At 44.9% G+C, this 25,237-nt stretch overlaps 1 protein-coding gene across 1 annotated transcript in view; it reads right to left on the minus strand.

Moving 5' to 3' along the window:
• The window catches only part of PRCC (proline rich mitotic checkpoint control factor), a 36,121-nt gene that overhangs the window by 7,075 nt on the left and 3,809 nt on the right, over positions 1–25,237 (minus strand). Inside the window, exons 2-3 of the mRNA XM_053605813.1 lie at positions 9,188–9,235; positions 4,071–4,637 (exon numbers count right to left, since the gene is read on the minus strand). Of these exons, the coding sequence (XP_053461788.1) occupies positions 4,071–4,637; positions 9,188–9,235 (615 nt within the window). The remainder of the gene's footprint in view (positions 1–4,070; positions 4,638–9,187; positions 9,236–25,237) is intronic.

Genomic DNA, 25,237 nt, shown 5'->3' on the forward strand with positions numbered 1-25,237 from the left:
TCCCTAGAGGAAGAGGGTTGAAGGCAACAGCGCAGCCCCTGTTGTGGCCAAGTCAGCCAGCCCAAAGGACAAGAAACTATTCCCTTCTTGCCTGTACTTTTTCTTCCACTTTTGCCCAAAATTCCAAGGAATGCCTCTCTATGAGAATTTATTTTATAATGAGCTAAACGGAAAATAGTTTTAACATTTACCATATAAAAATAATATATAAGATCTAACAAGTACAATCAGTGCAACCTAATTCTTTGTACCCTCAATGAATCCCAAACAATAAATAATAATAATGATATATAAGAATCCAGAGCAATAGAGTATGGACTTTCTATAATGGTATTCACAGTAAGATACATTTAAATTTTAAGGTCCCCTAACATATTTAAAGTACTTTAATTTGCACAGACTTCCTCAATGGTGCTCATAACTACATACAGAATTCTAATTTCTTATTCATTTTTTGGATATAAACCAGTGGTTTCATGGATTTAAATAGCATCTTTTTTTTTTGAGACAGAGTCTCACTATGTCGCCCTGGGTAGAGTGCATGGCGTCATAGCTCACAGCAACCTGAAACTCTTGGGCTTAAGCGATTCTCTTGCCTCCGTCTCCCAAGTAGCTGGGACTACAGGTGCCCGCCACACGCCCAGCTCGAACCCACCAGCCTTGGTGTATGTGGCTGGCGCCTACTCACTGAGCTACAGACACCGAGTCTAAAATAGCATCATTTTTTTTGCTAAAGAGGTCAAAATACTATATTCCACCTTCCTTCTAACACCAACCTTGAGGGGGAATATATTATTTCTGATCAGCCTACAGGATACAACAAAGTTCAATAGCAAAAACTTTAGAAATAAAATTGTTTTCGAAGTCTCTGGTCAGAACAGGGTCTCCTTTAAGCCATCCCTCCCTACCCACCCTCCGACTCAAAATAAGGTTAATGCTGACCATTCAGAGAATCACAGTGGTTCAAGGAGACGTAAGCCTTCCAGTTACCCCAGGCCAGCAGTAAAACTCTGCAGCTGCCCAGTCACAGGGATAGCCAGCTGCCTCTAGCCAACCGGACAACTGCTGCTGAGTCCAGCTCCTAGAAGCCCTCTCCAGCTAGCAAACGCTCACCACTGAGAAATTCTTTCTTTTTTTTCCCTTCATTTTTTCCCCCCTTTTACAAGATTTTTGTCATTAGTATTCTTTCTTAAACCTACTCACATGCTAGCACCTTATACTTTCACTCTCTGGGGCTACAATGAACAAATCTAAATATCTCTTCCAAATAACATTTGAATGAAATACCAATAAAAATAATTATAATACATATAACCATTTATTGGTTATATATATTATAACCATACTACATAGAGCATACTACATTCCAGGTACCACCATGCTAAGCTAATATAATTCTCCTAGCAATCTTACTAGGTTGCTCTTATATCTCATTTTATAGCTAAGGAATCTGAGACTTAGAAAGCCAGTTAATTAATGTGCCCAAACTTACACAACTTAGAACTCAAATCCCAAACTGCCCTCCGGACCCACTCTCTATCACCACAGAACTATGGTCGTCTCTAAAAATCTTCCCTTTTGGCTCGGGTCTGTGGCTCAAGTGGCTAAGGTGCCAGCCACATACACCTGAGCTGGCGGGTTCGAATCCAGACCAGGCCCACCAAACAACAATGACGGGTGCAACCAAAAAATAGTTGGGCGTTGTGGCGGGCGCCTGTAGTCCCAGCTACTTGGGAGGCGGAGGCAGGAGAATTGCTTGTGCCCAGGAGTTGGAGGTTGCTGTGAGCTATGATACCATAGCACTCTACCCAGGGCAACAGCTTGAGGCTCTGTCTCAAAAAATAGTAATACTAATAAATAAATAAAGTAACAAAAATCTTCCCTTTTAACTGCTCCTGTCTCACCACTTTCCTTACTCCTCCTTTGCATTCAACTTTCCATGTTCCCTCTTCTCCTCGTCAGCCCCACCTCTTCCTGCTAATGCTCTGAATACTCCCTACCTCCAGAAACTCTGCTTAGACTAACTCTAATCTAGAAGTCTAGGCCATTGTTCCTTTATTCTTTTCACCCACATTCTAGGACCCTATCTCTAAGGTTAGAGACCACTCCTCTCCCAACTTCTCCCTATACCTCTCACCAGCACCCACAAGATTTTGTTTTCAACAAAGGGGTACTGCTCCAGGACATCAGTCTAGGCAAAGATTTTATGGCTAAGATCTCAAAAGCACAGGCAACAAAAACAAAAATAGACAAATGGGACAGAATTAAACTTTACTTCTGCATAAGTAAAGAAAACAATCAACAGAGGGAAGAGATAACCTGTAGAATAGAAAAAAATATTTACAAACTATTCGTTCAACAGTAGACAAATATCCAGACTATACAAGGAACTCAAATACATTAATGGCAAAAACCTAAATAATCCCATTAAAAATTGGGCAAAGGATCTGAATAGACATTTCTCAAAAGACATACGAATAGCCAAAAAGCATATGAAAAAATGCTCTACTTCATTAATCATCAGAGAAATGCAAAGCAAAACCACAATGAGGTATCATTTTTCCCTCAGTTAGAATGGCAATTATAAAAAAGACAAAAATAATCACGGGCCAGAATGTGGAGAAAAGGAACCTCTTGGGCGGCGCCTGTGGCTCAGTGAGTAGGGCGCCGGCCCCATATGCCGAGGGTGGCGGGTTCAAACCCAGCCCCGGCCAAATTGCAACAAAAAAATAGCCGGGTGTTGTGGCAGGCGCCTGTAGTCCCAGCTGCTCGGGAGGCTGAGGCAAGAGAATCATGTAAGCCCAGGAGTTGGAGGTTGCTGTGAGCTGTGTGATGCCACGGCACTCTACCTGAGGGCGGTATGTGAGACTCTGTCTCTACAAAAAAAAAAAAAAGAAAAGGAACCTCTTAGACACTGCTGGTGGGTATTTAAATTAGTACAGCCAGTATGGAATACAGCATGGAGGTTTCTCAAAAATTTAAAAAGAGAACAACCATATACACCAGCAATCCCACTACTGGGTATTTACCCTTTTTATTTTTTTGGAGCCGGTCTCGCTATGTTGCCCTCAGTAGGGTGCCATGGCATCACAGCTCACAGCAACCTCAAACTCCTGTGCTCAAGCGATTCACTTGCCTCCCAAGTAGCTGGGACTACAAAAAAAAAATTAAATCCTGTATTTTATAATAACATGGATGGAACTAGAGGTCATTCTGTTGAGTGAAATAAGCCAGCCACAGAAAGACAAAACTCACTATCTTTTCTTTTCACTCATATAAAGGAGTTAGAGAATTTGATCACACAAAGGTGGAGGGTATAATGGGAGTTCCCAGGGGCTGGGAATGGCATGTGGGGGTAGAGAGAGGAAGAAAAGATTGGTTAATGGGTACAAACAAGCAGGTAAAAGGACTAAGTTTTAGTGTTCAACAGCACAGCAGGTGACTATAATTAACAACACTACCTTGTATACTTCAAAATAGCTAGAGTGGTTCTCAACCTTCCTAATGCCGCGACCCTTTAATACAGTTCCTCATGTTGTGGTAACCCCCAAACATAAAATTATTTTCTTTGCTACTTCATAACTGTAATTTTGCTACTGTTATGAACTGTAATGTAAATATCAGCTATGCAGGATGGTCTCAGGAGACCCCTGTGAAAGGGTCGTTCAACCCTCAAAGGGGTCGTGACCCACAGTTGAAAACTGCTGAGGTAGAGGATCTGACATGTTCCCAACAGTCTATGCATGTATCAAAATATCACATGTATCTCAAAAATACACACAAATATTATATATCAAAATGTTATACATCAAAAAATAAATAAATAGAAAGATTTTGTTTTCAGAATAAAGGTATCAATTATGTGGTTCATCCTTAAACTTAAAGAATCGGGCAATTTAGATCATATCATTCAGGATAAAGGTAGTGTTTTAAGGCCTAATAAGTATATAAAAAAAAAAAAAAAAATCAAGACACCAGAAGGTTAATTCAATTAATACAGAATGGCACAAAGCTCTCCTTGACCACCATGCTCCAATATTCCCAGCCTGCCCACCATGCCTCCTGCTCACCTGATAATAAGCACCAGCGGCATTGGCATCGCCATATGTGGAAAACTGATTGTAGCTGTAGTCATCCCCAGGCTTCGGCATCCACGGGGCTCCACTTGAGCCTGCCGCCATCTTGAACTCAAGGGGTGCATTGGCTGCATCGTCCTGGAAAGCCTGCTCTGGTTCCGTGCCTGGAGGCAGCTCCTCAGGGACAGTGGGGACAGGGTAAGGGTATGGCTCGACTCCAGGTGGCTCGGCCTTTTCAGGGAGGGAGAAAAAGTTCTCGGGGGCTACTTCCTCATCACTGTCATCCTCCTCTTGTGTGATTTGCTTTGTCACCTGCAGAGCTGCACTCTTGGCAGCAGCCTTGATAGCAGAGGGTGACGGAGTTGTGGTTGTAGTGCCCACAACAGGGGCAAGAGGAGAAGTCTTGGTCTTAGAAGCCAGTCTAGAGGACTTAGTATCAGAGGAGCCATCCGAGGGTTTGCGGGAGAAGGCATGGGGCAGGAGCAACCTGTTAGTCTCTTTCACAGTCAGGTTTTTAGGTTGGGGAAGCAAGGCAGACAGACCAGTCCCCTCACTGGATCCCTGGTGACCCCAGGTTGGGGTAGGAGGGAAGAAAAATGACAAATGAGATATTATGTTATATACTAGCAAGACCAAAGACAAGAATTATGGACATGTGCTCTGCCCAAAATCTTACTAGCTCTTGTTTGCTTCTTACCTCCATCTACTCAGGACATTTAATCTGGGCTTAATTCCTCCTACCTCAGGTCCCTCTACTGGCTGCTTCTCCTCATTCCTCTTTTCCCTGACTCCATCTCAACTTAGCTCCAAGGCCCTCCGCCACAGAACTTTCCTCAACTCTGTATCTTCAGCAAATACAAAGCTCTTGATATTTTATCATCCTTCCTCACACAAAGCCAAGGTCTCCCTCCAGCTTGTCACTCAACCTGTCTCCATGTCCTGAAGAGACCTCTTAACAGGGAGTTCCCTCCTTCCTTTGGATTGCTACCCAAAATCAAGAAAACACAAAGTCTCTGTCCACAGGGATATTCATACATGTTGACAAAAGTCTCCTCCCCTGGCTGAGGCAAAAGGCTGACCAAATTCAGACCCCTTAGCAGCTTCCAATGATGCCTAGGAAATAGAGAAGGTTCAGCATGTTCAAGCAGCAGGCAGTGAGTTTGGACATTAAGAGGGACTTAAGACAGTTTTTTCCAACCATTTAAATCACTCTGTTACCACTCCCAAAGCAAAAAGGCCAGGATTTCCTTCTTTTCCCATATGCAAAACTGAAGCCTGGGCTTCAGCTGAACAGTCCCCTTTAAACTTGAGTGCTATAGTTATTTTTAATTAAGGCCATAGAACCCAACATTAGCCAACAAAGAGATTTTGCAAAATCATCTTCAGTTCTTCTCAGACTTACTCAGCTTGCAGATCTCCTAAGAGTAATCTAATATTACTGCTTTTTACAAAAATACATTATTTTAGTATATTTTGTGCCATTATACAGAGGTGGTTTTACCAGCCAAAAAGGAGGGAATATATGTATGCTGTATTAAAAAAAAAAAAAAATTTGGCCAGGTGAGATAGCTCACACCTGTAATCCCACCGCACTGGGAGGCTGAAGCAGGGGGATCACTTGAGCTCAGGAATTCAAAAACAGCCTGAGTAAGAGTGAGATCTCATCTCTACTGGAAATAGAAAACTTAGCCTGGCTTGGCGCTCATAGCTCAGTGGTTAGGGTTCTGGCCACATACACTGGGGCTGGCGGGTTCAAGTCTGGCCCAGGCCTGCTAAATAACAATGACAACTACAAAAAAAAAAAAAAAGCCAGGCATTGTAGCGAGTGCCTGTAGCCCCAGCTACTTGGGAGGGTGAAGCAAGAGAATCGCTTAAGCCCAAGAATTTAAGGTTGCTGTTAGCTATGACACACAGTACTCTATCAAGGGCGATGTAATGAGACTGTCTCAAAAAAAAAAAAGGCTTGGTGCTCTCTGCTCAGTGGTTAGAGTGCAGGCCACATACACCAAGGTAGGCGGTTTCAAACCTGGCCGGGGCTGCTAAACAACAATGAAAACTGCAACAAAAAAATAGCTGGGAGTTGTGGCAGGAGCCTGTAATCCCAGCTACTTGGGAGGCTGAGGCAAAAGAATCGCTTAAGCCCAAGAGTTTGAGGTTGCTGTGAGCTGGGACACCACAGCACTCTACCAAAGGTGACACAGTGAGACTCTGTCTCAAAAAAAAAAAAAGAAAAATCATGGGTGGTGCCTATAGCTCAGTGAGTAGGGCGCCGGCCCCATATACCGAGGGTGGCAGGTTCAAACCCAGCCCCGGCTGAACTGCAACCAAAAAATAGCCGGGCGTTGTGGCAGGCGCCTGTAGTCCCAGCTGCTCGGGAGGCTAAGGCAGGAGAATCGTGGAAGCCCAAGAGCTAGAGGTTGCTGTGAGTCCTGTGACATCCTGGCACTTTACCGAAGGCAGTAAAGTGAGACTCTGTCTCTACAAAAAAAAAAAAAAAAGAGAAGTCTGACAAAAGCTCCCTCGCCTGCCCAGGTAAAGCCATACAGATATGCTTTATTAACCTGTTAATGCCAGAGTCAGGTGCTGAACTTATCAATTTGTAAGCTAGTTGGCCCAGCCACCTCAAATTCCTAATACTCTTAAGAATCTCTCAGATTCTACTTTCTGTATGCTAAAGGGCCAACTTGGCCTAAATGTAGGGGTGAGGAAGTTGCCACTGGAAAAAGGAATGAAATAGGTCACTATGGCACTTTCCTAGAGTACCAACACACTCTAGCCCGCTCAGCCAAAAAATGCCCAGAATGAATAAAAATAAGACTTGAGTCAAACAGCCCACGTAGAACTGCTCATCCGGCGAGTGGACTCCTCTCTATTGTCTATGTCCACAGATTTGGATCAGTCCAGCCTGGCAGCACCCAGACATTCAGGCTTATAGGGAGCACTCTGAGGGGCCAGGCTGAGCACTTCCCTCAAAGTGTCTGACTTCTTAGCCAGTATCTGGGATCATGGCTACATAGGCCCTCTACAGTGCTGAGTCCCCCTTGCCTTAAAAGCTCAGAATTCCTCTATCTGCTCATCTCTCCCTACTGTCTGGAAGACTGGTCTCACTTGTGAGATTCCTTTGGCATCAATGTACCTCCTCCACTGATGACAGGACTGGCCTCACTCAGTCTCAGCATGCCAGCTTCTTCTAAGACTCTTCCTTGTCATTCACTGTGGATACAGACACACCACCCTCCCCACTGGTTATCTTTCAAACTTCCACATAACCATGTCCTTCTAAGACTGACAAGAAGTTCCAGTGACACTTTAACACCGTCAGGGGAAGGGGCAGCTTCCGCACCACAGACCTGAATTGTGAGACAACTACTTTTTTTTTTTTTTTTTGAGACAGAGTCTAACTTTGTTGCCCTCAGTAGAGTGCCGTAGCGTCACAGCTCACAACAACCTCCAATTCTTTCTCTTGCCTCAGCCTCCCGAGTAGCTGGGACTACAGGTGCCTGCCACAACACCCGGCTATTTTTTTGTTGCAGTTTGGCCGGGGCCAGGTTCAAACCTGCCACCCTCGGTATATGGGGCCGGCACCCTACTCACTGAGCCACAGGTGCTGCCTGAGGCAACTAGTTTTTAAAAACAGGACTGCTGGGTGGTGCCTGTGGCTCAGTGAGTAGGGTACTGGCCCCATATACAGAGGGTGGTGAGTTCGAACCCAACCCTGGCCAAACTGCAACAATTTAAAAAAAATAAAAAATAAACTTAATTAAAAACACGACTGCTTTTGCTTTGCCCTGAGATATCATCAACATGAGGTCAGAATATATAAATCGGCAAGTGTGGAAAGAGCAGAATGAAACTCCTGGGGGCCAGAATAATGATACTAAGAGGAGGGGAAACAGAAGCAGACAGCAGAGAGATCATCTACTAGCATGTCCCAGATAGGACTTTTGCTCTTCACTATGAAGGAGCCAAGTGTAGCCATCAAAGCTTAGACTCAATAGTAAGACCACCTGAATCTGAATCCCAACCCTACCCACACTAGTGGTCTGACCTTGGCAAGTTCCTCAGTTTCCTCATATGTGATAACTGTGACTTAGACACTAAGTCACAGTTATCATTATCCTGCCTAGATGATGGTAAAGCACGTAGAACAGTACGTGCTACTTAATGTTCATTTTCCAGGTCAATAAGGACAGGGAAAAGATTGACAATTTTTTTTTTTTTTTGGTAGAGACAGAGTCTCACTTTATGGCCCTCAGTAGAGTGCCATGGCCTCACACAGCTCACAGCAACCTCCAACTCCTGGCCTTAAGCGATTCTCTTGCCTCAGCCTCCCGAGTAGCTGGGACTACAGGCGCCTGCCACAACACCCGGCTATTTTTTGGTTGCAGTTTGGCCAGGGCCGGGTTTGAACCTGCCACCCTCGGTATATGGGGCCGGCGCCCTACCGACTGAGCCACAGGCGCCGCCCAAGATGGACAATTTTTTTTTTTTTTTTTTTTTGTAGAGACAGAGTCTCACTGTACCGCCCTCGGGTAGAGTGCCGTGGCGTCACACGGCTCACAGCAACCTCTACTCTTGTGCTTACGCGATTCTCTCGCCTCAGCCTCCCCAGCAGCCGGGACTACAGGCACCCGCCACAACGCCCAGCTATTTTTTTATTGCAGTTTGGCCGGGGCTGGGTTTGAACCCTCCACCCTCGGCATATGGGGCCAGCGCCCTACTCACTGAGCCACAGGCGCCGCCCAAAGATGGACAATTTTTAAATATAGATGGTCCCTAACATCATTTTGACCAATCCATTTCTTCTGCCTTCCCTAAATAATCCTTTTACACGAAATGTAATGAACTGAATTGAGTTATGATTAATCTCCCTACCACTGCCTGTACTCTAGGAAAGGAAACATTATCATGCAAAAACTAGAACAGTGAAGAGGGGGCAGAGGTGCACAAGGTTTAAAGTCATAAAGGAAAACAGACCAAAACTAAACAGCCCTCAAATACTTGTGTCTGCTCTAAAACTGGTTTGAAAACTGCTGGGCATTATAAGTCCTGTATTTCAGGAAACCACATGGGAAGAGAAGAAATAGCTTATGTGATTTCACAAAACTTACCTGAAGGACAGTTTTCTTCTTTGTGGGTTCATCCTCCTCGGAATCTGACTAAGAGAAAAGAAATGGAATAAGGCTTCACTGCTTAGAGGCAGTGGAGGAAACACATTAAGTCAAGGAAGCACTTCTGGGACAATGGAGGAAGCCATCTAAAGAGTTGCCCCACTGAGGCCATCTTGTCTGTGCCCCATCTCTGTACAGAGGAGTACCCACCCCAGCCCCCATTCAACAACAGAGCTCCCTTCCTGATCTTGAATAGCTTCAGAGAATCAGGTATGCCTTGACCTCCCTTAGCCACTGATTCCCTACAGCTCCCCTTCCTCCACACCTGGGGCACACCTCCAAGGCATCAATTTCTTTTCTCTTAAATCAACACAATTTCTTCCTATTTGGTCCATCATGGAAAGAAAAAGCTATGTTCATTCTTCTTCCTATAAATCTGTCCACTGGAAGATGAATGGGATTTGGCCCACAATCTCACCCAATCTCAGCTTCACTTTTAAAACCACTTATACAGACTATGTAACCACAGGGCTGGGAAACTCCAGTGGGACTAAATGATGTGTTAACTACTCTTCTATAAGGCATTAAAGGTCAAGACCACTGGAGAAATCCATTCTATCTTCAAGTATGATCTATAGTCTGCTATACAGAATTGCTCACAGGAAAAAGGCAGGCAGACGACTGTGAGGATTTGGGGCGAGACTGGATGGAGGTCATCTGTGTTACCCTTCTGATTCATCAGAACAGTTCCCTGAGACAAGCTCTCACAGCAAAAAATATCCAAACTTTAGGCCAAGCGCAATGGCTCATGTCTGTAACACTAGCACTCTGGGAGGCCAAGGCAGGTAGACTGCCTGAGCTCAAGAGCTCAAGACCAGCCTGAGCAAGAGTTAGACCTCATCTCAGTAAACAGAAAAACTAGCCAGGCCTTGTGGTTGGGTACCTATAGACCCAGCTACAGAGTGAAGCAAGAGAATCTCTTTTTTTTTTTTTTTTTTTAGTGACAGAGTCTCACTTGGTCATCCTCGGTAGAGTGCCGTGACATCACAGCTCAAGCAACCTCCAGCTCTTAGGCTTAGGTGATTGATTCTCTTGCCTCAGGATCCCGAGTAGCTGGGACTATAGGCACCCGCCACATGGCCCAGCTATTTTTTTGTTGTAGTTTGGCCGGGACCAGGTTTGAACCCACTACCCTCGGTATATGGCAGGCGTCCTCAAACTTTTTAAACAGGGGGCCAATTCACTCTCCCTCAGACCATTGGAGGGCCGGACTATAGTTTAAAAAAAAAACAACTATGAACAAATTCCTATGCACACTGCACATATCTTATTTTGAAGTAAAAAACAAAACGGGAACAAATATAATTCACACCATTTCATGTGGCCTGCGGGCCGCAGTTTGAGGATGCCTGGTATATGGGGTTGGCGCCCTCCTCACTGAGCCACAGGCGCCGCCCAAGAGGATCTCTTGAACCCAAGAATTTGATGTTGCTGTGAGCTATGATGATACCCAGGGCAACAGAATAAGACTCTGCCTCAAAAAAAAAAAAAGAAAAAAGGAAAAAAAACAGGTAGCACCTGTGACTCAATGGGTAGGGTACGGGCCCCATATAGCAAGGGTGGCGGGTTCAAACCCAGCCCCGGCCAAATTGCAACAACAACAACAAAAAAAAATAGCCAGATGTTGTGGCGGGCGCCTAAGGTCCCAGCTACTTGGGAGGCTGAAAAAAGAGAATCTCCTAAGCCCAGGATTTGAAGGTTGCTGTGAGCTGTGCACACCACAGCACTCTACTGAGGGCAATAAAGTAAGATTGTCTCTACAAAAAAAAAAACAAACTTTAATCTCAACACCTTCAAGTCTAGGAAGTCAAGTCTAGGAAGTCTACCTTCACCTCAATACCTCAAGCTTGAACAGCAAACTTTTAACATTTTACTTTTAAAAATTTCTTACTGGGGGCTCGGCGCCTGTGGCTCAAGCAGCTAAGGTGCCAGCCCCACACCCCTGAGCTGGCGGATTCAAATCCATCCCGGGCCCACCAAACAATGATGGCTGCAACCAAAAAAGTAGCTGGGCGTTGTGGCGGGCGCTTGTAGTTCCAGCTACTTGGGAGGCGGAGGCAGAAGAATCACTTGAGCCCAGGAGTTGGAGGTTGCTGTGAGCTGTGATGCAATGGCACTCTACCCAGGGTGACAGCTTGAGGCTCTGTCTCAAAAAAAATTACTTGCTGGGGCGGCACCTGTGGCTCAAAAGAGTAGGGCACCAGCCCCATATGCTGGAGGTGGCAGGTTCAAGTCCAGCCCGGCCAAAAACTGCAAATAAAAAAAAAAAAAGAAAGAAAATTACTTAAAAATTACTTGCTGGTTGGGTATGGTGGCTCACAGCTATAATCCCAGCACTCTGAGAGGTGGAAGCGGGTAGATTGCTTGAGCTCAGGTGTTCAAGACCAGCCTGAATAAGGCCAGGTACAGTGGTTCACACCTATAATCCTAGCACTCTGGGAGGCCGAGGTGGATGGATTGCCTGAACTCACAGGTTGGAGACCAACCTAAGCCAGAGCAAGCCCCATCTCTAAAAATACTGGGCCTTATGGCAGGCGCCTGTAGTCCCAGCTACTTGGGAAGCTGAGGCAAGAGAATCACTTGAGCCCAAGAGGTTTGAGGTTGCTGTGAGCTGTGACACCATAGCACTCTACCAAGTGAGACTCTGTCTCAAATAAATAAATAAATAAGACCAGCCTGAGCAAGAGAGAGACCCTGTCTCTACTAAAAACTAAAAAAACTGGGTGACACCTGAGGCCCAGTGGGTAGGGCACTGACCCCATATACTGAGGGTGGCGGGTTCAAACCCGGCCCTGGCCAAACTGCAACAAAAAATAGCCAGGTGTTGTGGCAGGCGCCTGTAGTCCCAGCTACTCAGGAGGCTGAGGCAAGAGAATTGCCTAAGCCAGGAGTTGGAGGTTGCTGTGAGCTGTGATACCACAGCACTCTACCAAGGGTGATGAAGTGAAAAAAATAAATAAATAAAATAAAAATAGAAAAACTAACCAGGCATTTTGGCGGGCACCTGTAGTCCCAGCTACTCAGGAAGCTAAGGCAAGAGGATTGCTCAAGTCCAAGAGTTTGAGGTTGCTGTGAGCTATGACACCATGGCACTATGGCCTAGGCAACAATGTGAGACTCGGTCTCAAAGTAAATAAATAAATAAACTAATTAATTACTTGCCAAACCAAGAACCTTAAATGTTTCCATTTGTTCCCAAGGACTGTAAAAAGCAAGAATGTGACATTCCATATGGCTGTAAGATTCTATAAAAACTCAAACTGTCTGCCTGCCTGCCTTTCTCAACTCTCATATCTCACAAGTTCCTTTTGTCTTTACAAAGATCTTTTGATCATAATTACCTACTGTATTCAAGACACTGCACTAAGTACTACAGAATCTCCCAAATGGCATATCAGGCAGGGCTTGGGGCAATGGGAACCCAGGACCGCTAGTCTCCACAGGTGCAACCTAGACCATTAACCCACTGTGCTCCAACGATCAGTGTGCACCACAACATGAAAAAAGAACGTGCCCTCAAACAACCTAAAACACAGTAAGAAGAATGAGAAGTACTTAACTGTAACGAAGAGCACTGATCATGGCTCAGACATCTCCTCAATTAGTATAGCCTGTATGGAAAACTATATGATCCAGTAATCCTACTTCCAGGTATTTACCCAAAAGATTTGAAATCAGTTTGTCATAAAGATGTCTGCATTCCTGTGGTCACTGCAGCAATATTCACAATAACCAAATTGTTCATCAGTGGATAAATGGATAAAGTCAATGTGTTATATATACACAGAAGAATAGTATTTAGAATAGAAAACCCCACCTCAAATTTCAGCCTTTAAAAACAAGGTTCTTTAGATACAAGGTGACAGAAAAGATAAAAATAAAAAGAAGGAAATTCTGTCATTTGCAGCAACACAGATGGAACTGAAGAACATTATGCTACATGAAATAAGCCAGACACAGAAAGACACATGCCACCTGTACTGATCACTTACACATGGAATCTAAACCAGCCAAACTCAGAGAAGCAGAGTAGAATGGGGGGGAGGGGGAGCAATACAAGCTAGAGGGATGTGGGGGAAATGTGGCGATCATGGTCAAAGGATATAAAATATCAGACAAAAGTAATAAATTTGGTGGGTTTTTTAAAAATCAATTGCACAATGTGGTGAATACAGTTAATAGTACAGTATACATTTCAAAATTGCTAAGACAGGCCTGGCACAGGTAATCCTAGCACTCTGGGAGCCCAAGATAGATCACTTAAGGCCAGTTCAAACTAGACTGAGCAAGAGGGACACTGCTATTTTTACAAAAAATAGAAAAATTAGCTGGGTGTGGTAGTGGGCACCTGTAGTCCCAGCCACTCAGCAGGCTTCAGCCCAGGAGTTTGAGGTTATTATGAGCTATGGTGATGCCACAGCACCCTAGCCTAGGTGACAGTAAAACCCGTCTCCATAAAAAAAAAAAAAAAAAAAAAAATTGAAAGAGTAAATTTCAAATGTTCTTACCACAAAAAATAAGCATTGGGGGTACCAAATATGTTAATTGGCTTAATTTAACAATTCTACACCTATTCATAAATCGTAACATCAATTTATACCCCACATATACGTACAATTGTCAACTTAAGGGGGTGGGGGGGATTTTTTAACCTAGTCAATTTGACTCAGGTGCAGTGATTCATGTCTGTAGTCGCAGCTACTTGAAAGATTGAGGCAGGAGGATCACTTGAGCCTGGGAGTTTAAGACCAACCTGAGCAACACAGTAAAACCCCAGCTCAAAATAAAAAACCAAAAATACTGTCAATTTAAAATAAAATTGTTCTCTATTCCTAAAGAATCTGTTTTTCCTCCATTTGTGCTTTTTTTCACTTAAGTCCATCCCCGTGTTACACCCACCACTGTGCCTGTGTCACTGCCACCTCTGTCAGTCTGCACTCTGGACTTCCTGACTCAGAACGGCTAGGCAATCTCTCTGATGAGTCTCACCTGGCTCTTTCTCAGCCTGTGTCCCTGCATCACTCATTTGTTTGAGGTGGCATCATATTAACTCTGGTCCATCTATGCTTGCTCTGTAAACATGACATTTTTTATGTGTATATTCTCAACTTTACTCTGACAGCAACAGCAAAGGCTACCTCCCAGTAGCCAGTATTTGACAATTTTTAGTAACTAACTACTGTCAAAAAATCCATAGGGATCTGTCTTTGTACCTAAATATGAGGGATAAAGGAAAGAGTGGCACAGACAGGAATAAACATCTACTGGGGACCTCCTACATATCAGGCAATTTACTCATAATTTTTAATTTAATCCTTATATTTCAAGGTGAGCATTATGTGTGTTATCTCAATTTTACGGGCAAAGGAAATAAGGATCAGAAAGATTAAATAATAGCTAGGACTTATGGGAACCAGGACCCAAACCAGTTCCTCTGTTCATGCTTTTGTAGCACACCATAGCTGAGCTGTTTGTCCAGGATTTCCACCATAGCTGAGCTGTTTGTCCAGGATTTCCACCCACCCTGACTAGATCCCACATGATACAGTGCTGAGAGCAAGGCACAAAATCAGAAACATGAGTTTGGGCCAGGCATGGTGGCTCACACCTGTAATCCCAGCACTCTGGGAGGATTCCTTGAGCTCAAGAGTTCAAGACCAGCCTTAGGATGGCGCCTGTGGCTCAGCGGGTGGGGTACCGGACCCATATATGGAAGGTGGCAGGTTTAAACCCAGCCCCAGCCAAACTGCAACCACAACCACCAAAAAAAAAAAAAAAAGACCAGCCTTAGGCCAGGTGCAGTGGCTCAGGCCTGTAATTCTAGCACTCTGGGAGACCAAGGCTGGTGGATTGCCTGTGCTCATGATTTTGAGACCAACCTGAGCCAGAGGGAGACCTCATCTCTAAAAATAGCTGGGTGTTGTGGTGGGCACCTGTAGTCAGGAGGCTGAGGCAAGAGAATAGCTTGAGCCCAAGAGTTTGAGGTTGCTGTGAGCTATGACACCATAGCACTGTAGCCTGGACAACAGACTGAGACTGTTTCAAAAGAGAAAAAAAAAAAAAAGGAACATGGGTTTCAGTCTCAACTATCAAGCTATTTAACCTCCCCACTCCTCAGCTGCAAATAATACTTATCCAGGACACAACTGCAGGAGCTACTGTTAGTGAAAATGATACAAATATAATTTTAAACAGAGTTCAGAGACTACTGTTCCTTCTGGCTTGCCAAGATGCCAAACTCAGGGTGGCGCCTATGGCTCAGTGAGTAGGGCACCGGCCCCATATACCAAGGGTGGCAGGTTCGAACTCGGCCCGGCCAAACTGCAACAACAAAAAAAAAACAGCCGGGAGTTGTGGGAAGCACCTGTAGTCCCATCTACTCCGGAGGCTGAGGCAAGAGAATCACTTGAGCCCAAGAGTTTGAGGTCGCTGTGAGCTATGATGCCATAGCACTCTACCGAGGGCAACAAAGTGAGACTCTGGCTCTATAAAAACAAATAAATAAACAAGATGCCAAACTCAACCAAGAAAAAGACTTAAGCACCGGGTGGCACCTGTGGCTCAGTGAGTAGGGCACTGGCCCCATATAACGAGTATGGTGGGTTCAAACCTGGCCCCAGCCAAACTACAACAAAAAATAGCCGGGCATTGTGGCTGGCGCCTGTAGTCTCAGCTACTCAGGAGGCTGAGACAAGAGAATCGCCTAAGATTCTCTCAAGAGCTGGGGGTTGCTGTGAGCTGTTGATGCCACAGCACTCTATGGAGAGCAACAAAGTGAAACTCTGTCTCTAAAAAAAAAAAAAAAAAAAAAGACTTAAGCACCCAACCCCTAAGCACTTCTACCTCTTTATCTCTGTTCCAAACTCTCATTGCCTCTTTCAAGCTCCTGACCATCTCCCTCATCTTCTGACCATGAAGACTTATGTCCTTTCTGGCAGACCACACAGACCACCTCACTATGGATATACAGGTTTTCATGGAGTCCTCAGGCACATTTAAACTTTACATCTTAGGCAATGGGTCCAATGGCAACAATCTGAAAATAAACAAATTGTATCCAAGTTTAAGACGATTCTACTTGTAAAACTACATAAGCATATTCTTTTTTTTTTTTTAGACAGCCTCAAGCTGTCACCCTGGGTAGAGTGCCGTGGCATCACAGCTCAGAGCAACCTCCAACTCCTGGGCATAAGCGATTTTCCTGCCTCCACCTCGCAAGTAGCTGGGACTACAGGCGCTTGCCACAACGCCCAGATTTTTTTGTTTTTTTTTTTTTTTGGTTGCAGCCGTCGTTGTTTGGCGGGCCAACCTGGATTCGAACCTGCCAGCTCAGGTGTATGTGGCTGGTGCCTTCGCAGCTTGAACCACAGGTGCCGAGCCTACATAAGCATATTCTAATTTTCAGATCTGTGACAAACAAAAAGTGGCTAACGTGAAAGTGGCAGTGGTAGATGAACTGTCCTAAAGCTAATAGAACTGAAGGCCAGATCAGCTGTGGGAAGAAAATTCAACTTCTCTTTAAATGTCACAAATCGTTTCCACTATGCTGACACCTGAATTTATTGTTTAAAAACACCAACAAAACAAAACCCTATATGAAGCCGGGTGCAGTGGCTCACACCTGTAATCCCAGCACTCTGGGAGGCTGAGGTGGATGGATGGCCTCAGCTCATGAGTTCAAGACCAGCCTGAGCCAGAGCGAGACCCCCCATCTCAAAGAACAGCCAGTCGTTGTGGCGGGCGCCTGTAGTCCCAGCTACTCAGGAGCTGAGGCAAGAAAATCACTTGAGCCCAAGAGTTTGAGGTTGCTGTGAGTTGTGACTACACAGCACTCTATTAAAGGCGACAAAGTAAACAAACCCTGCAGGAAGACTTTAGAACACTGTATTTTTGGCCAGGAATAGTGGCTCATGCCTATAATCCCAGCACTCTGGAAGGCCAAGGTGGGTGGATCGCCTGAGCTCAGGAGTTTGAAATCAGTCTGAGCAAGAGCCCCTGTCTCTACTAAACATAGAAAAACCAGCTCAGGAGTCCTCAAACGGCGGCCCGCAGGCCATATGAGGTAGTGTGATTGTATTTGTTCCCGTTTTGTTTTTTTACTTCAAAATAAGATAGATGCAGTGTGCATAGGAATTTGTTCATAGTTTCTTTTTTTAAACTATAGTCCGGCCCTCCAACGGTCTGAGGGACAGTGAACTCGCCCCCTGTTTAAAAAGTTTGAGGACCCCTGAACTAACTGGATGTCATAGAGCACACATGTAGTCTCAACCACTAAGGAGGCTGAGGCAGGAGAATTGCTCAAGCCCAAGAGTTTGAGGTTGCTGTGAACTATGATGCCATGACACTCTACCCAAGGCTAGAGTAAGACTCTGTCTCAAAAAAAAAAAAAAAAAAAAAAAACAAGAAAAAAACACTTTATTGTTTCTGGATTTCTAAGACCTGCTATGATGACCCTCTCTCTCTTTCTTTGAGACAGAGTCTATGTTGCCCAGACTAGAATGCCATGGCCTCAGCCTAGCTCACAACAACCTCAAACTGCTGGGTTCAGTGATCCTCCTGCCTCATCCGCCCCAGAAGCTGGGGCTACAGGTGCCTACCACAGCGCCCAGCTAGTTTTTCTCTTTTTAATAGAGACAGGGTCTCACTCTTGCTCAGGCTGGTCTCAGACTCTCTAAGCTCAAGGTACCCTCCCACCTCGACCTCCCAGAGTGCTATCATCTTTCCCTTTGAACATCTCATGCTAAACTTCTCCTGAACCCCTTTATAAATCATCTCATGACATTCCCCCACATGAAAGACTTCCTGCAACAGAACACTAAAATAAGAATCTCAAAAATGTGCTGAGCCCCCAAACCCTATTAAGGCCTGGTTACTCATCTTTGAGAGAGAGGTAGAAGTATTTACCTGCCAAAGTTGACAAACAGGGCCCAGAGACATTCAATAAACTACCCATGGCCACAGAGGAAGCCTGGGGAGATTGGATGGTTGACATACAGAATGAGGACCTACTGCTTGCTCCCTACTACTAACTTTAGTTATTTCCATCCTAGGAGCGGGTGGAAGCATGGCAGTCACTGGGTCACTACAGGAAGAGATTTAGATACCACTCAAAGCACTTCTGCACCTGTGGAGGCCTGACTGAAAACTCATAAGAAACACAGGAAAGTACAAAAAGGAATTATCTGAATACTTCACAAAAGAACATAAATTTCAGTTTAGAGTACCAGAGAGCAGAGAGATGAAGAATCCAAATACCAAAAGACATAAGCCAGGACAGCCACTGTAGTACATTGAGTTTCATAGAGACAGTGTCAGGGCAAGTGAAAGCCAAACGGGCACTGAGTGACTCTGTGCTTTGCTGAGGAAAAATAACTAAACGTGGGCAAAGGAGATCCTAAGAAGCCAAAAGGCAAAATGCCATCATATGCATTCTTTGTGCAAACTTGTTGAAAGGAGCACAAGAAACACCCAGATGCTTCCGTCAACTTCTCAGAGTCTCCTAAGAAGTGCTCTGAGAGGTGGAAGACCATGTCTGCTAAAGAGAAAGGGAAATTTGAAGATATGGCAAAGGTGGACAAGGCCCATTATGAAAGAGAAATGAAAACCTGGGCGGCGCCTGTGGCTCAAGGGAGCAGGGCACCGGCCCCATATACCTGAGGTAGCGGGTTCAAACCCAGCCCTGGCCAAAAACTGCAAAAAAAAAAAAAAAAGAAAACCTATATCCTTCCTAAAAGGGAAATAAAAAAGAAAATCAAGAATCCGAATGCACCCAAGAGGACTCTTTCGGCCTTTTTTTTTTTTTTTTTTTTGTAGAGACAGAGTCTCACTGTACCGCCCTCGGTAGAGTGCCGTGGCATCACGCGGCTCACAGCAACCTCTAACTCTTGGGCTTACGCGATTCTCTTGCCTCAGCCTCCCAAGCAGCCGGGACTACAGATGCCCACCACAACGCCTGGCTATTTTTTTGTTGCAGTTTGGCCGGGGCTGGGTTTGAACCCGCAACCCTCGGCATATGGGGCCGGCGCCCTACTCACTGAGCCACAGGCGCCGCCCTCGGTCTTTTTTTTTGTTCTGTTGAGTATCGCCCCCAAGTCAAAGAACATCTGGGCCTAACCACTGGTGGTGCTGCAAAGAAGCTAGAAGATGTGGAATAACACTGCTGCAGATGAAAAGCAGCCTTATGAAAAGGCTGCAAAGCTGAAGGAAAAATACAAAAAAGATATTGCTGCATACTGAGCTAAAAGGAAAGCCTGATGCAGCAAAAAGGGCGTCGTCAAGGCTGAAAAAGGCAAGAAAAAGAAGAGGAAGAAGCTGAGGAAAATGAAGAGGAGTAGGAAGATGAAGATGAAGATGGATAAGTTGGTTCTATTGAAGTTTTTGTTTCTTATCTATAAAGCATTTAACCCCCCTGTACATAACCCACTCTTTTTTTTTATTTTTTTGAGACAGAGTCTCACTATGTCGCCCTTGGTAGAGTGCCGTGGTGTCACAGTTCACAGGAACCTAAAACTCTTGGGCTTAAGTGATTCTCTTGCCTTGGCCTCCCAATTAGCTGGGACTACAGGCGCCCACCACAATGCCCAGCTATTTTTTGTTGCAGTTGTCATGGCTGTTCAGCTGGCCCAGGCCAGGTTTGAACCTGCCACCCTCAGTGTATGTGGTCGGCGCCACTGTGCTATGGGTGCTGAGCCATAACTCGCTCCTTTTGAAGAAAAAGAAATTGAAATGTAAGGCTCTGTTAGATTTGTTTTTAAACTACACAGTGTCTTTTTTTATATAGTTAACACGCTACCAAATGTGTTTTTTGATAGCCCTGTCCTGGTGATATTTTCTTTTTTCTTTTTTTTTTTTTGCAGTTTTTGGCCAGGGCTGGGTTTGAACCTACCACCTCCGGCATATGGGGCCGGTGCCCTAATCCTTTGAGCCACCGACACCGCCCAATCTGGTGGTATTTTCAACAGCCACTAACCTTGCCTGGTACAGTATGGGGGTTGTAAATTAGCATGGAAATTTAAAGCAGGTTCTTGGTGCACGGCACAAATTGGTTATATATAGGGATGGTAGACTTTTCATCTTCAATTGTCTCTGATGAAGCTTATACAAAATAATTGTTATTCTGTTAATTGCATATCACTCTGTAATTGCAAAAAAAACAAAAGTTGCAGCTGTTTTGTTTACATTCCGAATGCTTCTAAGTAAATACAAATACTCTACCCTGGGTAGAGTGCCATGGCATCACAGCTCACAGTAACCTCCAACCCTTGGGCTTAAGCAATTTTCTTGCCTCAGTCTCCCAAGTAGCTGGGACTACAGGCACTCACCACAACGCCCGGCTATTTTTTGGTTGTAGTTGTCACTGTTGTTTGGCGGGCCCAGGATGGATTTGAATCCGCCAGCTCCAGTGCATGTGGCTAATGCCCCAGCTGCTCGAGCTACAGATGCCAAGCCAGTAAATATATTTTTTTTAATTAAAGAAATAAAAAAAGATATAGGCCCGATGTGGTGGCTCATGCCTGGGAGGGCTCTGAGAGGCCAAGGCAGGTGGGTTGCTTGAGCTCAGGAATTTGAGATCAGCCTGAGCAAGAGTGAGATCCCATTTCTAAAATCAAGCTGGGCATTGAGGGGGGGCACCTATAGTCACCGCTACCGGGGAGGCTAATGCAAGAGAATGGCTTGAGCCCAAGAGTTTGAGGTTGCTGTGAGCTATGATGCCACACAGCACTCTACCCAGTGGGACAAGGTGAGACTATCTAAACAAAACAAAAAAACAAATGCTAAAAGACATGTGATATACCTGCCAATCATGTCCTGGGGATAGAGCAGTCATGGGGCATGTGAAAGGAAATCAACTCAACCTCTATCAAGAACTGGGCTAGAGGGCGGCGCCTGTAACTCAAGGAGTAGGGCACTGGTCCCATATGCCGGAGGTGGCGGATTCAAACCTAGCCCCAGCCAAAATCCCCCCCCAAAAAAAAAACAAAAAAAGAACTGGGCTAGAAGCAGTTGGCTTAGCCCAAGCACATAAGATTTTTTTTTTTTTGGAGACAAGAGTTTCACTACAGTGCCCTCGGTAGAGTGCCATGGCATCACAGCTCAAAGCAACCTCAAATTCTTGGGCTTAAGCAATTCTCTCGCCTCAGCCTCCCAAGTAGCTGGGACTACAGGCGCCCGCCACAACGCCCGGCTATTTTTTTGTTGTAGTTGTCACTGTAGTTTGGCAAGCCCAAGCTGGATTCGAACCTGCCAGCTCCGGTGTATGTGGCTGGTGCCCTAGCCACTGAGCTACAGGCGCTGAGCCAGCAAGCACACTGGATTTAATGAGAAAGTCCTTGGTGATAAGAGGTACAGGAACATTTTATTTTTTTCTTTATCATGGTAAAATACATGTAACATAAAATTAACCATTTTAATTGTCTTTAAGTGCACAATTCAGTGGCATTAAGTATACCAAGAGCATTGTGCAACAGTCGTCACTGTTTCCAAAATGTTTTCATCATCCCAAACAGAAATTGTACCCACTGAACAGCTCTACATTTCCACTCCCCCTCCCCCTCTACTCTATAACCTCTATTCTATACTGTTTCTATGAACTGGAATCACACAGTATTTCTTTCTCCTCTTGTGACTGAATTATTTTACTTAGCGTAGGGTTTTCAAGGTCTATCCATGTGGTAGCACATGTCAGAATTTCACTCCTTTTTAAGGCTGATGTGTGCACATATTGCATTTTGTTTATCCATTTGTCTGCTGTTGGACATGTGACTTGCTGCCACTTTGGCTATGGAGCACAGCTACTGTGAGTATCAGTGCACATGCATCTGTTTGAGTCTATACTTTCTTTTTTTTTTTTTTTTTTTTTTTATTTTGGCCGGGGCTGGGTTTGAACTCGCCACCTCCGGCATATGGGACCAGCGCCCTACCCGCTGAGCCACAGGCGCCGCCCTGAGTCTATACTTTCAATTCTTTTCACCTAGGAATAAAATTGGTGGATCATATAGTAATCTATGTTTAACTTTTTGAGGGACTGCCAAACTGCCTTCCTCAGGAATATACATATGCTTTAAATGAAGGCTGTGGGGTTAACTCCTAGAGCATATTAATGGTCAGCAAATAGTGAGCTGAGCAGGTCTGTGTCATTAGAACGAGAGAAGGGCAATGATGGCAGACACTGGAGCACCCAAGGCTGAGTGTGCTGGACCACAAGAAACACATGGGCTTTGAAGGTACAAACTGATTGTGTCTCTTTAGAAGAAAGTATTGTATTTCTTGGCCTCACGAGAACCTGAGCCTCAGTGGCCACAACTGTTCTCTCTGTCCCAGCTGCCAAAAGTGACAAGACACACACAACCCGAGACTGCTGAGCAAGTGCGGAAACAGACAGTTTCCATTAAGCCAGGTCCAGTGGGATCTGCTAATCTATCAAAGCCTCATTCCCATGGCAGCTCCCTCTTATCTTCCCAGGCTCTGGTTCTGAGAGACTCTCATTCCAAAAAGCAATCACTAGCAGCCAGGGCCAGGAGCCAAGGAAGAAATAAGGGCCCACAAATAGACACCTCGGCCCTGGGCTCCAAGCCCTAATCAATCACTGCTACCATTATCTCAATTAACTAGATTCATCAAGTTTTTTACTCTGTGGTCTCTAGTATCTTCTTCTAGGATATCATTTTGTCTCCCATTTTTGCACTCTCATCGTATAGCCTTCTAACTATCTAGATACCCTTCTATCTTTTGAGTCGGCACTACGATAGACAGAACAAAACCTACCTGGTTTTCAAATACAACCACAGCTACTCCCAAACTGTGAGCTTTCAGAGAAATCAACTCTGTTCTCTAAACTCCTGATTCCTTCTCTGTAAACTAGGGATAAGTGCCCTGTACAATGTTAGACATTAAGCACAATGTCTCCTACAAAGATTACTGCACCCAGTTTCCCTTTAGCTAGGGCTAAAATGTAGCTAAATCCACAGCAGGTAACTCTTAATAATTTGGTTACTTGGCTGGGCATGGTGATTCACACCTGAATCCTAGCACTCTGGAAGGCTGAGGCAGGTGAGGTGACCAGCCTGAGCAAGAGTGAGACCCGTCTCTACTGAAAAATAGGAAAGTCAGCCAAGCATTGTGGCACATGTACTTGGGAGGCTGAGACAGGAGCATTGCTCAACCACAAGAGGTTGCTGCGAGCTATCATGCCACTGCACTCTACCCAGGGCAACAGAGTAAGATTCTGTCTCAAAAAAAATACTAATACTAATATTAATAATAATAATTTGGTGGGTGGTGCCTGTGGCTTAAGGAGTAGGGCACTGGCCCCATATACCAGGAGTGGAGGGTTCAAACCTGGCCCTGGCCAAAACTGCAAAGTAATAATAATAATTTGGTTACTAGAAATGACAAAAATTAGGGAAAATCTCAGTCTCACAACTTCAAATTTTCCACTGGAAGTAGTGGTAATCTAATCCAGTAACCCTAAAATCTCTAGGTGCTTTCATATACACATTATATGATAGATAAATTTTACAATAGACATTCTTCCATTCTTCTTTTTTCTTTTTTCTTTTTTTGAGACAGAGTCTCACTTTGTCACCCTTGGTAGAGTGCTGTGGAATCACACCTCCTAGAAACCTCAAACTCTTGGGCTCAAGTGATTCTCTTGCCCCAGCCCCCTGAGTAGCTAGGACTACAGGTGCCTGCCACAACGCCCAGCTATTTTTAGAGATGAGGTCTCGCTCTGGCTCAGGCTGGTCTCAAACTTGTGAGCTCAGGCAATCCACCCACCTCGGCCTCCTACAGTGCTAGAATTACAGGAGTGAGGCACCCGCACCTGGCCTAATAGACATTCTTCTAATGTATTTTTTTTTATATTCTAATTTCAGAAGTCTGCATCTATCCCCTGACCCTATCAAATCAACCAATGTAGCTTAGGTCACAATACAAAGAGTAACAAGGAAAAAAGGATTGGATAATTATCCATTCTTTGGATCATTTCTAATTCCTCACATAAATCAACAGACCAAATTTAATTCTGGAATGCACCTGGAAAAGACTGCTATTACCCTGACTGTATGATCTGACCGAAGTCAAACTAAAACTTTCTCCCAGAAAGCCACAATTGGAACTAAGACTATAGTTCAATCTGGGCTCATCTCTAAAAGGGAGGGAAAAAATACCAAGAAAGTATGGGTGGCCATCTTTCAACTGCAACAAAGGTTGAGGAGCTGAGGAAATTGGTCCAGAGAAGAATGGACCAGATGTGCAAAGAGTAGCTGTGTGGACTTCCAGTGGCCTCCAGTCCCTGATCCCAGACCTGTGGGAGACACTGCAGTGTACTTACAATGCATTACTATGACAGGTGGCTTGAGCTGGGGGCTCACATTTGCAACCAGTAAAATCTAACCGGTCCCCAATCTGCTCTGCTTCCTGTATTCTCTAAACAAATTGCACCATTACCCTCCCAGGTGCCTGAAGCAAAAGGTACAGGGGTCATCCCTGGAATCCTCTCCTTCACTGGTGACATCTAATCAATCCTCTAGTCTTACCACTTCTACCCACTAAACACACACATACACCTGATCCTCCAGTTCCCCCACACCCCTGCCAGATCTTCATCCAGGCCACCAGTCTCTCTCACACTGTGTCTCTGCCAGGCTTGATCCCTCCAAATCTCTTAGCATTCTGAGGCTTCCTGCCTAGTTTTCTAGGGCTCTTTACCCCAGAATGAAGTAAAAAGACCTTAGCACGGCATCCAAGGTCAATTATCATCTGGCCTCAGCCTCTCTCTCTGGCCCCATTTTTCACCTCTAACAATGTGCTCTGGCCACTGTGCCCACTGGAGGTTCCCCCAAAGCACTTTTCTTCTCTCACCTCCACTGACATACGCTCCTGATATGCTCCTCCCCTCTCTGCCTGACTTTATCTGACTACCTCCTACTCATCTGTCTTATCTCTGTTTAGACATCTCCCCCTCCCAAAAGCCTCCCAAGACTGGACAGG

The sequence above is a fragment of the Nycticebus coucang genome, chromosome 10, assembly GCF_027406575.1.
Source record: "Nycticebus coucang isolate mNycCou1 chromosome 10, mNycCou1.pri, whole genome shotgun sequence".
Taxonomy (NCBI): domain Eukaryota; kingdom Metazoa; phylum Chordata; class Mammalia; order Primates; family Lorisidae; genus Nycticebus; species Nycticebus coucang.